We start from the raw sequence: 13,988 nt of genomic DNA, 5'->3' as shown, positions 1-13,988 counted from the left end.
GTTGAATTCTTCTGCGACTGAATAACAGTTCGTTCTGCATCAACATCCAGCGCAGAGCAGAGGAGGAACAAGAGTGTTCTTCTAAATGTGTAAACGTCTCTGCAGCGTTTGTGTTTTCTCTTGTCTGAGTGTGGTCAGAAGATCTGGTGTCCCGGCGGCGGCGTGCGCCACTCCTGGGGTAAACCCAGGCCGAGGTGAGGGAGTCCAGGACCCCCAGTCCCTCCGTGGCCGGCCCAGGAAAGTCGACCTGCGCGATGTCTACAACTACTACTGCTCTACTGCTGCCCTGCTGCTCTACTGCTACTGCTCTACTGCTGCCCTGCTGCTCTACTGCTGCCCTGCTGCTCTACTACTGCTGCTCTACTGCTACCCTGCTGCTCTACTACTGCTGCTCTACTGCTGCTGCTCTACTGGTACTGCTCTACTGGTACTGCTCTACTGCTGCTGCTCTACTGGTACTGCTACTGCTCTACTGCTACCCTGCTGCTCTACTGGTACGCTGCTGCTCTACTGGTACTGCTCTACTGCTACCCTGATGCTCTACTGCTACTGCTGCTGCTACTGCTCTACTACTACCGCTCAACTGCTGCTGCTCTACTACTACTGCTCTACTGCTACCCTGATGCTCTACTGCTACTGCTGCTGCTACTGCTCTACTACTACCGCTCAACTGCTGCTGCTCTACTACTACTGCTCTACTGCTACCCTGCTGCTCTACTGCTACTGCTCTACTGCTGCTGCTCTACTGGTACTGCTCTACTGCTGCTGCTCTACTGGTACTGCTACTGCTGCTGCTCTACTGGTACTGCTACTGCTCTACTGCTACCCTGCTGCTCTACTGGTACGCTGCTGCTCTACTGGTACTGCTCTACTGCTACCCTGATGCTCTACTGCTGCTGCTGCTGCTACTGCTCTACTACTACTGCTACTGCTGCTGCTGCTGCTACTGCTCTACTACTACCGCTCAACTGCTGCTGCTCTACTGCTACTGCTCTACTGCTACTGCTGCTGCTGCTGCTCTACTGCTACTGCTCTACTGGTACTGCTCTACTGCTGCTGCTCTACTGGTACTGCTACTGCTCTACTGCTGCTGCTCTACTGGTACTGCTACTGCTCTACTGCTACCCTGCTGCTCTACTGGTACGCTGCTGCTCTACTGGTACTGCTCTACTGCTACCCTGATGCTCTACTGCTGCTGCTGCTGCTCTACTGCTCTACTACTACTGCTACTGCTGCTGCTGCTGCTACTGCTCTACTACTACCGCTCAACTGCTGCTGCTCTACTGCTACTGCTCTACTGCTACTGCTGCTGCTCTACTGCTGCTGCTCTACTGCTACTGCTCTACTGCTGCTGCTCACTCCACCGGTTCTGTAAACGTTGGGAGCGAACAACATGACATAACAGGAGCTATGGAAACTTCCACATGGGGAAGATGCAGGAGGAGATATGGGGGGTGATGAGAGAGTGATAGGAGGAAGAGGAGGAGGAAGAGGAAGAGGAAGAGGAAGAGGAGGCATGCCCCGGCTCTACTATTCATTACTGAGGCCCGTGGTGGAATCAGAGGTCATGGAAGGAGCAGCCTGGTTGTTTTTACAGGCGCCTGCATCATTTCAACACACCTCTTGTTATATAACAGGATCACTGCTGCTGAAGTATCGCAAACCGTTCACACTTCATTCTTCAATCTTCTGCAGTTCTTCACCCCGAGAGTCTGCTGGAGGCCGAACATAACCCCAGTCCCCTTCAACCGCCACGCTCCAGACAGACGCTTCCCATTCAGACGCATTATGACTTAATTAATTGCAACATTTAAGTCACCGACATTGAATATTAATGTATTTTTTTACAGCCGGGAAAAGAAAAAAACCCAACAAAAAACACTCTTTCCATTCCCGACGTCTGATGCAAGTGAAACATCTCGTCTTCCAACAAAACTCATTATCTCATCTGTGAAAAAACATGGGGATGAGGAGAAACCAGAGCTGGGGAAAGAAAAGAAATGTTAAAAAAGTCAGGTCTCGATGTCCAATGCAAACCTTCGCAGAAAAGACGAAAAACATAAGTTTTATGTGTGCGTGTGGTACACCCCTACCACACACACACACGCACACGCACACACACACGCCGCACACACACACACGTTCTCAATGTGCTGCCAGACGGCGAGCCGCAGCCCCACCGCGCCGCGTTCCCCCGTAAATCAAAGTTACAGTGATCGACTATCAAGTACAAAGAGATCAAAACCAATATTTGTTCTCCACATTGACAATGAATCACAGGACTCAGAGGCTCCTTCAGCTTTCTGATCTACAAGCGTTTAATCTCGTCACTCCGTTTCACTGCGCAATCATCGGCGGCGGCGTTTTGCAGCCCGAACCGGCCGCAAACAAACGGAGCGTCAACAACCGGCAGACGGGAACCGACAGTAATGAGACGGTGAGCTTTGTTTTGAAAGGACTTGGATTCAAAAGAGGGAGACATTATCTTGATTTGACCAAAATTAGAGATGAAAGGGAGAAAAAACACAACTGGAAGTGAGTCATGGGGTTGATGTCGTGTATGTGTGCGTGTGTGCGCGTGTGTGTGTGTGTGTGTGTGTGTGTGTGTGTGTGTGTGTTTACCAGAGTTGCCCGAAATGTGTCAACTAAAACCATTTGGTTAAACAAACATCACTGGATACAGCGCGACGCCTCCATGACTACATTGTTCTACTTTCAAAGAGCCGTTTTCTTTCACTTTCCACCAAATAAAATTCTCCTGGAGCCACAAAACTGATAAACGACGACGCAGCTTGTGAAGTTCATTATGTAGTTTTGCAGTCACGATTACAATTTTCGATTAATTTTGCTTTAATTTTTTTTTTAGCAGTTTTTACCTTTTTAGCCTGTTTTAACTGATTCAGTTTGGTTTTTTAAGGCATTTGAACTGTTTTTGCTCCATTCATTTCAAAGTTTCAAAGATTTTGTCACCTTTTTTTTCTGGTTTTTGTCCATTTAAATAGGGATTTTAGCCTTTTAGCCAGTGTTTTTGAAAATAATCCAGCTATGGAAGGGACATTTAAAAGATAATGGAATGAAAACTGTACATAAAGAGGAGAAACCAGAGTATTATCTCAGTATGCGTCTTCTTCTCTATTTGTTGGTGTATTTGGTGAGTCACAGCGCCACCTACAGGCCTGGTGGCACTGTGGTTCATAGCGCCTCAGTTCACCGTGTCGGAGCAGTAAAAACGCTTAAAAGTAGTTTTGGTCCAACTTTTTTTTTTAACCTTTCAGAAGACATGAGTTTGATTCTCGTGTTTTTATCAGAAAATATATTTACTCCATTGTCGTCATCTGTTTTTTTTTTTTTTTTTTATGTAATTCATACAAATTTTCCAAGATAAATACTTTCTTCTTTAACCTAATCTTTATTTTTTGTTCCAATTAATATACATAGCGAACAATATGGATAATAGTGTAAAATGTGCATCTTCAAACTCCATTCATTCTCTAATCATAATATTGTGAGGTTGTTTAAACGTGACAGTAGGTTTGGTGTTGAAAGTTTTTTCATAACAGGGCGAAATAGCAAAAAATATAAACAACTTCTTTGACAAACAATCCCAGACGAGGCACAGCACGACATAAAAAAACAAAAAACAGAAGAGATAATGCAGATTTGGGCGGCTGGATTGGCATCTTGCTCTGACCGGGAGTCGTCTTACCTCTCCCGCCACAAAGAAGAGCAGCGGCGTCTCCTCCTCCTTGGCTTTGTACTTCACCATGAGCTTCTCTGCGATTGGCTGGATCAGCTCCTTGGCCGGCTCCAGTTCACCTTCGTCCTCGGCGTCTGGCAGCGAACCAGAGACGGGAGAGACACGCAGGACGGAAGAATTAAATAAGAATTAAAAGCAGAATTAAAAGCAGAATTAAAAGCAGAACTAAAAGAACTAAAAGAACTAAAAGAAGAATTAAAAGCAGAATTAAAAGCAGAACTAAAAGAAGAACTAAAAGAAGAATTAAAAGGAGAACAAAAAGATGAATTAAAAGAAGAATTAAAAGAAGAATTAAAAGCAGAACTAAAAGCAGAATTAAAAGAAGAATTAAAAGCAGAATTACAAGCAGAACTAAAAGAATTAAAAGCAGAATTAAAAGAACTAAAAGAAGAATTAAAAGCAGAACTAAAAGAAGAATTAAAAGGAGAACAAAAAGATGAATTAAAAGGAGAACAAAAAGATGAATTAAAAGGAGAACAAAAAGATGAATTAAAAGGAGAACAAAAAGATGAACTAAAAGAAGAATTAAAAGAAGAATTAAAAGCAGAATTAAAAGAAGAATTAAAAGCAGAACTAAAAGAAGAACTAAAAGCAGAATTAAAAGAAGAATTAAAAGACGAACTAAAAGAAGAACTAAAAGAAGAATTAAAAGCAGAATTACAAGCAGAACTAAAAGAAGAACTAAAAGAAGAATTAAAAGAAGAATTAAAAGCAGAACTAAAAGCAGAATTAAAAGCAGAATTACAAGCAGAACTAAAAGAAGAACTAAAAGCAGAATTAAAAGAATTAAAAGAAGAATTAAAAGCAGAACTAAAAGCAGAATTACAAGCAGAACTAAAAGAATTAAAAGCAGAATTAAAAGCAGAACTAAAAGAAATAAAAGAAGAATTAAAAGGAGAACTAAAAGAAGAATTAAAAGCAGAATTAAAAGCAGAACTAAAAGAAGAATTAAAAGGAGAACAAAAAGATGAATTAAAAGGAGAACAAAAAGATGAATTAAAAGGAGAACAAAAAGATGAACTAAAAGAAGAATTAAAAGAAGAATTAAAAGAAGAATTAAAAGCAGAACTAAAAGCAGAATTAAAAGAAGAATTAAAAGCAGAATTAAAAGCAGAACTAAAAGAAGAATTAAAAGGAGAACAAAAAGATGAATTAAAAGGAGAACAAAAAGATGAATTAAAAGGAGAACAAAAAGATGAACTAAAAGAAGAATTAAAAGGAGAACTAAAAGAAGAATTAAAAGGAGAATAAAAAGCAGAATTAAAAGAAGAATTAAAAGACGAACTAAAAGAAGAACTAAAAGAAGAATTAAAAGCAGAATTAAAAGCAGAACTAAAAGAAGAATTAAAAGGAGAATAAAAAGCAGAATTAAAAGAAGAATTAAAAGACGAACTAAAAGAAGAACTAAAAGAAGAATTAAAAGCAGAATTACAAGCAGAACTAAAAGAAGAACTAAAAGCAGAATTAAAAGAATCCACCAGGGAGGGGGGAAATGCACAGACGAGTGAAAGCAGGAGGAGAGATGAGTGACGAGTGACGAGTGAGAGACGACGAACAGACGATCCAGTTTGACTTTTAAAACACGAGTTATAACGAGTCAAAAGGATTTTATGGGAATCCATTCAAACTACTTCATTATTCCCATAAACTTTTTGACTAAATTATGATACATAGTTTATATGTCTGATTTAATTTTGTTTAATTCTTTCTTTATGATTAATCGGTCGGATAACTCACGTTGGGATCTATATATACACATTTGTGATAAATAATTTTGTTGCAATGGATCTGCATAGGTAGAACTCGTATTTATCCATTTATTCTAAATCTATACTGTATTTTTGTAAAATGTTGTGTTTAATTGTTCAATATGATGTCACGATTCCATTTTTTTTTTAATTACTATTTATTGAAATATTTATTTTTATGAGGACCACAATGGAAATACGTCTAATTAATGACTTTTTTCATTTAATCCTCTGGTTTTTTTTTTTTCACATGTCATCGAAATGTTTAATACACATTTGTATGGCTTAATTTGTATGCACGTGAAGAAAATCCAAATCAACTCAGTCATTCATTCCCATCATTCAGGCCGCGGAGCCGCTCACCCACAAACAGGACGAGGCAGGGCCCCTCGTGAAGCTGCACGGCGTTGGACTCGCTCAGCTCCAGCACGGGCCGCGGGTGCCAGGGGAAGAGGCGGCACTCCGGGTCGTTCAGCACCTCCACCCGGCCCTGTCGCGTGATCACGTGACCCTCCGTGTCCAGCAGGATCAGTGTGGGAATACCTGAAGAGGGGGGGGAATAATAAAAAAATTAAAAAAATACATGATTTGTGCACTTACAACTGCTCTGAATGTATTTTCTGTGTTATCCTCGCACTGCAAAAATATCTCTTGCTTATTTTTTTCAGACAGCACCGATGTCCTTTCTCAGTTGAAAACTGGTTAGTTTTAAACCGTCGAGTTTGACGACAAAAATCCCCTTTGGCTTTTCTGTGTGGATTTTGCATGTTTTCCCTGTGCGAGTGTAGGTTTCCTACAGGGATGCCGGTTTTCTCCCACAGCCCCAAAAACTTTGCTTTGTGGATAAATGGTAACTTCAAATACATTGCAGATGTGAGTGTGTGGTCGCCGTCAAGGTTCAACTGTACAACGTCAAGTTGGGGGGGAAAAAGAGAAGTATAAAAGACGAGGATTTGACAGAAACACACCAAGTTGGTGTATTTTATATGGTATGACTGATAGAAAGCCTAAGCAGAAGCTCGGAGGGGGGGATTATATCATGGGGAGGAATCGTTTATTTAAAATGACGTGTGCGACGCGGAGAAATGGAAGCCACATGGCGAAAGGTTTCACAGAAACATTTGAAGCGGTCGATACGCTCAGTGGAAAGAGTCACTTTTCATTATGTATTCTGTACATTTGTCACTCAAAGCGTTTCAATCAGCAGCATCTTGAGACGGGTTTGTCCTGGTGCATCGAGTAACTGCGACAACGAGTCAGTTTCTCACCCTGTTCAGTGTCACTGGTTCCCTCCCTCCTACTGCCCCCCCCCCCCCCCCCCCAAGCAACCCTCTGATCACAAACAGACACAACCAGGCGGCCAGCAGTGAGCAGGAGTCGCCGGGTGTCCGTCTGACTGCAGGGGAGGGTGAGGAGCAGGGGAGGGAGAGGAGCAGGGGAGGGAGAGGAGCAGGAGAGAGAGAGGAGGGGAGGGTGAGGAGCAGGGGAGGGTGAGGAGCAGGGGAGGGAGAGGAGCAGGGTAGAGAGAGGAGCAGGGTAGAGAGAGGAGCAGGGTTGAGAGAGGAGCAGGGGAGGGAGAGGAGCAGGGGAGGGAGAAGAGCAGGGTATAGAGAGGAGCAGGGGAGGGAGAGGAGCAGGGGAGGGAGAGGAGCAGGCGAGGGAGAGGAGCAGGCGAGGGAGAGAAGCAGGAGAGAGAGAGGAGGGGAGGGTGAGGAGCAGGGGAGGGAGAGGAGCAGGGTAGAGAGAGGAGCAGAGGAGGGAGAGGAGCAGGGGAGGGAGAAGAGCAGGGTATAGAGAGGAGCAGGGGAGGGAGAGGAGCAGGGTAGAGAGAGGAGCAGGGGAGGGAGAGGAGCAGAGTTGAGAGAGGAGCAGAGTTGAGAGAGGAGCAGGGGAGGGAGAGGAGCAGGCTAGAGAGAGGAGCAGAGTTGAGAGAGGAGCAGAGTTGAGAGAGGAGCAGGGTAGAGAGAGGAGCAGGGGAGGGAGAAGAGCAGGGTAGAGAGAGGAGCAGGGGAGGGAGAGGAGCAAGGGAGGGAGAGGAGCAGGGGAGGGAGAGGAGCAGGGGAGGGAGAGGAGCAGGGTAGAGAGAGGAGCAGGATAGAGAGAGGAGCAGAGTTGAGAGAGGAGCAGGGTTGAGAGAGGAGCAGGGTAGAGAGAGGAGCAGGGGAGGGAGAGGAGCAGGGGAGGGAGAAGTGCAAGGGAGGGAGAGGAGCAGGGGAGGGAGAGGAGCAGGGGAGGGAGAGGAGCAGGGGAGGGAGAGGAGCAAGGGAGGGAGAGGAGCAGGGTAGGGAGAGGAGCAGGGTAGGGAGAGGAGCAGGAGAGGGAGAGGAGCAGGCCAGAGAGAAGAGCAGGGTAGAGAGATGAGCAGGGGAGGGAGAGGAGCAGGGGAGGAGCAGGGGAGGGAGAGGAGCAGGGGAGGAGCAGGGGAGGGAGAGGAGCAGGAGAAGAGTAGGGGAGGAGCCGGAGAGGAGCAGGGCAGGGACAGGAGCAGGGGAGGAGCAGGGGAGGAGCCGGAGAAGAGCAGGGGAGGAACCGGAGAGGAGCAGGGGAGGAACCGGAGAGGAGCAGGGGAGGAGCCGGAGAGGAGCAGGGGAGGAGCAGGAGAAGAGCAGGAGAGGAGCAGGGGAGGAGCAGGGGAGGGAGAGGAGCAGCGTTTCCGCGGCTAACGAGATGTTAAACTTGGTAACGGCCCACATTCCTCAGGCTGCAGGACAATCGGTGCCGCGGTCCGTCTGCCCAGCACGGCGGCCATTGGGCCAGTTCCAGTGTGAGGACTAACTGAGCCGGGAGGAGGAGGAGAAGGAGGAGGAGGAAGAAGAAGGAAAAAAAAATAGTCTGGGGAAAGGCTAAGGAGGGAGCAGCCGATGAACACCTTGTATTCCGTACAGTCTGTTGAGTCGTGACCGCCGGGCCTCGTCTGAATACGGCACCGCCAACCACGGCATCTCGCTGAAGTACTGCTTGAAGGACTCCTCCGACCTGCGGGAGAGGAGGACGGCAACAGGGACGTGTGTCGGGTAAAAAGAAAGAAAAAGAAAGAAAAAGAAAACGTGTGGCACAGTGACTCACCGGTCGGCGCTGACGAACACGATCTCAAACTTCTGACCCGACTCTTTGACCGTTCGATACGACTCCACCAGGACCCGAGTCAAACTGCGACACGGCGGACACTGAAACGCAGGGACCAGGTAGAGGGGTTACTTGAGCTCAGGTCTGGTCGAACGGTTGTGAATGTATCTTCTATACAGAGAATCTCACGTGAAACGGAGATAAAACCGTCCCTACCGGCTGGAAAATAAAGTGCAGAGCAGGTCTGCTTTTCATGCCGCTCGTTTGGCCTCTATTCTAATTTCCTGGCCTGGATCACCGTTGGCTAATTTCCTTTCATGACGGTCCACTGCTCCTGCTATGTGAACTCGTATAACACACGACCTCTGCAGTCGTATCTGGAAGTAAGCGACCTTTTAACTGGGAGAAATGTGTTGCTCGGAGACTGAAATGAACAAAATATTGTGGAAAAATAAAGCCTGGAGTTTGAGAAATGGACAAAAAATGACTTTGATTTTTCCCTGCAAACTTTCCAAACCTCAAAGAAATGAACCCGCCATGAAGTTTAATTCACTATAAAGCTCGACTAATACGTTTTACAGGAAAAGGCAAAACACAGACTTTTGTCACCAACTACGATATTAAAAATAAAATCACATAAATATTCACTGATCTTAGCATAAATGTGGAATTTCATGGTAACAAAAATATATTCTTCTTGTTGTTCTTCAGAATATCTTGAGGCTTTACACCTATAACGGACAGGAAGCTTGTTCCTTTATTCAGCACTTGAAGACAAAGATATTTGTACACATATAAATGAACTAGCACACAATTGTTTTAACTTATTTATTGAATCTTCTGTTCCCCCCGGGACGGACACCTTTAAAGAAGGTTCCGGGCTGAACCAAGAGGAGGAGCAAGTGGGGGTGTTGCAGTTAGTTTTAGTAGGGTTTAGAATTTAATTCACTATTTAGGAGTTTGGTTTTAGATGAATTGGTTAATAGGAGTTTTCTTTCATTAAGTTATAGTCATAGTTTTGGTTTTGAGGATTTTAACTTAGTTTTTAGACACTAATGGCAACTTTTAGCACCTATGGAGTTTTTAATGGTTTCACCCAGTTCAGGGAAGTGTATTTGAGGCGCTTTTTAACATCATTGGCACTTTTAGCACTTTGTATGTTTTTTGGTTGTGCACTTGTAAACCGTCAAACCGCTCTATAGCCATTCTGGGGCCAAATCGGAGAACGACACCATTTCTTTTATTAACCTGGCGCCAACGGCTCTCCACTGCAGCTCAGGCTCTCCACTGCAGCTCAGGCTCTCCACTGCAGCTCAGGCTCTCCACTGCAGCTGGAGAGCCTGAGGGGGGGGATTAATGTAGAAGTAGGCAAAAGTAAAAGGTTTGTTGTCATATGCAGTAAGAATGATTAACTGCAGATAAACTGTCAGAATAAAATAAAACAGCGCAGAATGTACTTTTAAGTAAAGTTTTAAACTATTATTCAGCTGATCAAGCCACAAAACACGAGTTTCAATAATAGTGTGTGTCACAACAGTTCGTATTTTATTATTATCAATTTTTATATTATAGACATTTTGTATTATGAGGAGGGAAATGTGAGGCGAGGCGCTGGCGTCTCGCGTTCACAAAATTACTTTAAATAGGTGGATTTACAGACGAAAGCGAGGGGAGCGTGGCGCCGGAGCACCACGGTAACCTGCAGTGGGCTGGGAGGCTGAGAGGCTGGGAGGCTGGGAGGCTGAGAGGCTGGGAGGCTGGGAGGCTGAGAGGGTGAGAGGCTGGGAGGCTGAGAGGCTAGGAGGCTGAGAGGCTGGGAGGCTGAGAGGGTGAGAGGGTGAGAGGCTGGGAGGCTGGGAGGCTGAGAGGCTGAGAGGCTGGGAGGGTGAGAGGCTGGGAGGCTGAGAGGCTGAGAGGCTGGGAGGGTGAGAGGCTGGGAGGCTGGGAGGCTGAGAGGCTGGGAGGCTGAGAGGCTGGGAGGCTGGGAGGCTGAGAGGCTGAGAGGCTGGGAGGGTGGGAGGCTGGGAGGGTGAGAGGCTGGGAGGCTGAGAGGCTGAGAGGCTGGGAGGGTGAGAGGCTGGGAGGCTGGGAGGCTGAGAGGCTGGGAGGCTGAGAGGCTGGGAGGCTGGGAGGCTGAGAGGCTGAGAGGCTGGGAGGGTGGGAGGCTGGGAGGGTGAGAGGCTGGGAGGCTGGGAGGCTGAGAGGCTGAGAGGCTGGGAGGCTGGGAGGCTGAGAGGCTGAGAGGCTGGGAGGCTGAGAGGCTGAGAGGCTGGGAGGCTGGGAGGCTGGGAGGCTGAGAGGCTGGGAGGGTGAGAGGCTGGGAGGGTGAGAGGCTGGGAGGCTGAGAGGCTGAGAGGCTGGGAGGCTGGGAGGCTGGGAGGCTGAGAGGCTGGGAGGCTGGGAGGCTGGGAGGGTGGGAGGGTGAGAGGCTGGGAGGCTGGGAGGGTGAGAGGCTGAGAGGCTGGGAGGCTGAGAGGCTGGGAGGGTGAGAGGCTGGGAGGGTGAGAGGCTGGGAGGGTGAGAGGCTGGGAGGCTGAGAGGGTGAGAGGCTGCGGCGCTGCGGCGCTGCGGCTCAATGCCGGCGGCCCGGAGATGATTTAACGCCGTTGGTGCATCACCGAGTCGTGGCCTCCAGCAGAGCGACACAATAGCATGAGGTCACTGGGGTGTGGCAGCGGAAGGATACAGAGACACACACTGCGACCATCCCGCTCTGCTTCTTCCTGCCCCCCCCCCCCCCCCGTGTCTCCATCTTTCCAGAGTTACGGTGGATGGAAAGAGAAGAACCGAGGTCGTCTCTGTCCGGCTGGATCTGCACTCACCCAGTGTGCTGAGAAGTAAACTCCAACATGGTGTCCCTCCAGAGAGCCGCTGTCCGCCATCTGCCTGTTGTTCCTGAGCAGCGGCCCCGCCACCACCTCCGCAAACGGCTTGGGGCCCCAGGGGAACTCCAGGCCTGAGACACAGTGAGGGAGACGGGGGGAGAACGAGAGAAAAGGTGAGTGGTAGCGTCAGCATCTCCTGGCAGAACCACCAGCATCACTGCAGAGAGTCACATCGAGGCAAGATGACGTGTTTTTGACTAATAAGTCATTTTTTGCTTAAAACAAAAGTGTCCGCTAAGATTATTATTCTAGTTTTAAGATGATTGTTACTTTATTTTCTTATTAGCTAGACTGGTCTTGGCATATATATATATATATATATATATATATATATATATATATATATATATATATATATATATATATATATATATATATATCAACACACACATGAATTTATTATTCCCGCATCACATCACGGAAAACAGAGTTCATGGAAACACGCTAAACCAGGTCTTATTTCCCCTGCGCCGATGCATGCAGTGGTCGCCACCGGCAGATTAGTGCGACTTTACGAAGCTTAACAATACGATTTACAAGCATCCAGTCATGTGCAGTGACGCCTGTGGGAAGTTGAACTCTTTCGGAGTCGCAGACGATCATTTTGGAATCAGTTTATCAGAAATTCCGACATTTTGCCACCTAACAACTTGATCAGAAAAGAAGATTTTGGTAATAATCTCACTACTGGAATCATATAGAAATGCATTTGCAGCACATAAATTAGACCATAATTTAACAGGTTTCATTATTTATATTTCTTTTTTTTTTTTTCATTTCAAACCCCTGATTTTGAGAGACTGTTAGAGGGATAAACTGGGATTTATAATTCACTCTGTGATGTGATGATTGTTAGTAATCAAAATGCTGCTGAGGATAAAAACATTGAGACCAATACAGTCTTTTTCTGTCTCTATCCTGTTTGTCCAAAACAAATAATCATCCACATTGTCTTTTTGGTTTTAATATATCCTTAAAAGCCGCTAAAAGCCTCTTGATCAAATGAAGGCTGTCAGAAATACTTCCCTCCTGCTCCCTTTCACACTTTTCTTCCCCCCCCCCCCCCCCATCATTTCCTGTCAAGCAGCACTCAGTACAGCTGGATTAAAAAGAAGCGCAATCATAAATAAAACCTTGTAAGGCCGATTCATAATGGCCTCTTCATGTGAGCGTGGCCGTCTGGGGCGTCATGACGCAGGAACGACACGTCTGCACGGCGCTTTCACTGTGGTGGAAGTGGTGAAAGTGGTGGAAGTGGTGAAAGTGGTGGAAGTGCTCTCCATGTTGGCGCGGTGGGCGAGTCCGCCGCCACTCCAGTCAGGCCTTTCATCCAGGGTGAAAGGAAGAGGGTCCTGAATTGTTCACCTTCCCCTCCCAGGCTCCCTGTATGGCAAACTTTCTAATGCCCCCCCCCCCCCCCCCCACCGGAGAGAGAGAGAGAGAGAGAGAGAGAGAGAGACAGAGGGAGAGAGAGAGAGCAAGAGAGCGGGAGACAGAGAGCGAGAGACAGAAAGACATAGAGCAAGAGAGAGAGAGAGGGGGGGAGATGGAGAGACAGAGAGGGGGGGAGAGAGAGAGAGACAAAGACAGAGAGAGAGAGAGAGAGAGAGGAAGAGAGCGAGAGACAGAGAGAGAGGGAGAGAGAGACAGAGAGGGAGAGAGAGAGAGACAGAGACAGGGAGACAGAGACAGAGAGACAGAGAGAGAGAGAGAGAGAGAGAGAGAGTGAGAGAGAGAGAGAGAGAGAGAGCGAGAGCGAGAGTGGGAAGCGCAACAAAGAAAAATGCAGCTATGCTTTTTTTCAAATTTGAAGCACATGTCCAACCATAAAAAAAAAAAAACTAAATAATAATAAAATGAAGCACTGGAGACCATATTTGCCACCGAGGCCACAAATTAATCCCACATCTACTTTACGCTAATGAATCATGGAAATATCACAGAGGGCTTTCATTAGACAGACATTTATCGGCCGCTCTCCCGGATCACACCACTATGAAGCGCCACTGAGCTGACCAACAGTGTGTGTGTGGGGGGAGGGGGGGGGGTTTGGCTGATATTTTCTCCAGTTCTCACTGAGGATGCCTTCAAGTAAAGGAAAGGAATGCAAGCCCACTCTCGTTAATTCTCCAGCTCCACTTCAAAGAGCAGGAATGAAAGTTTAGCAGACGAGGGCGTGAGACACTGACAACATTCACGCTGCGCCGTAATTACCACGACGACGACTCAGACACCAGGAGAAACTTTTACCTGTCAAGAATGGTACTTATTTCGTGTTTGCCAGAGCTGGAGGACTCGGGACTCGGAGCTTCTGTAGAAGTGAAACACATAGACTCTCATATAGAGGGCGGGGCCCGTGTGTGTGGGGTCTACATGTTCTCCCATTTGTTTTCTACCGTCTCTCATGTTAGACCTCTGATGGAGTAAGAGGAAGAACGTAACCAGTTTCCCCACTTAAAAACCTTTGATGTATGAAAATATATCGTCAATCGTTTGCTGTAGGTTCGCAGACGGCTGAACACACGTCGGGAG

At 46.9% G+C, this 13,988-nt stretch overlaps 1 protein-coding gene across 1 annotated transcript in view; it reads right to left on the bottom strand.

Annotated features, from left to right (window-relative positions):
• The window catches only part of nxn (nucleoredoxin), a 73,000-nt gene that overhangs the window by 6,920 nt on the left and 52,092 nt on the right, over window positions 1–13,988 (bottom strand). The window contains exons 3-7 of the mRNA XM_080504632.1: window positions 11,394–11,527; window positions 8,572–8,672; window positions 8,375–8,481; window positions 5,869–6,048; window positions 3,707–3,831 (exon numbers count right to left, since the gene is read on the bottom strand). Coding sequence (XP_080360758.1) covers window positions 3,707–3,831; window positions 5,869–6,048; window positions 8,375–8,481; window positions 8,572–8,672; window positions 11,394–11,527 — 647 coding nt within the window. The remainder of the gene's footprint in view (window positions 1–3,706; window positions 3,832–5,868; window positions 6,049–8,374; window positions 8,482–8,571; window positions 8,673–11,393; window positions 11,528–13,988) is intronic.

The sequence above is a fragment of the Blennius ocellaris genome, assembly GCF_963422515.1.
Source record: "Blennius ocellaris genome assembly, chromosome: 2".
In the NCBI taxonomy this organism is placed as follows: Eukaryota; Metazoa; Chordata; class Actinopteri; order Blenniiformes; family Blenniidae; genus Blennius; species Blennius ocellaris.
This window is presented reverse-complemented; position numbering and strand designations above follow the sequence as displayed.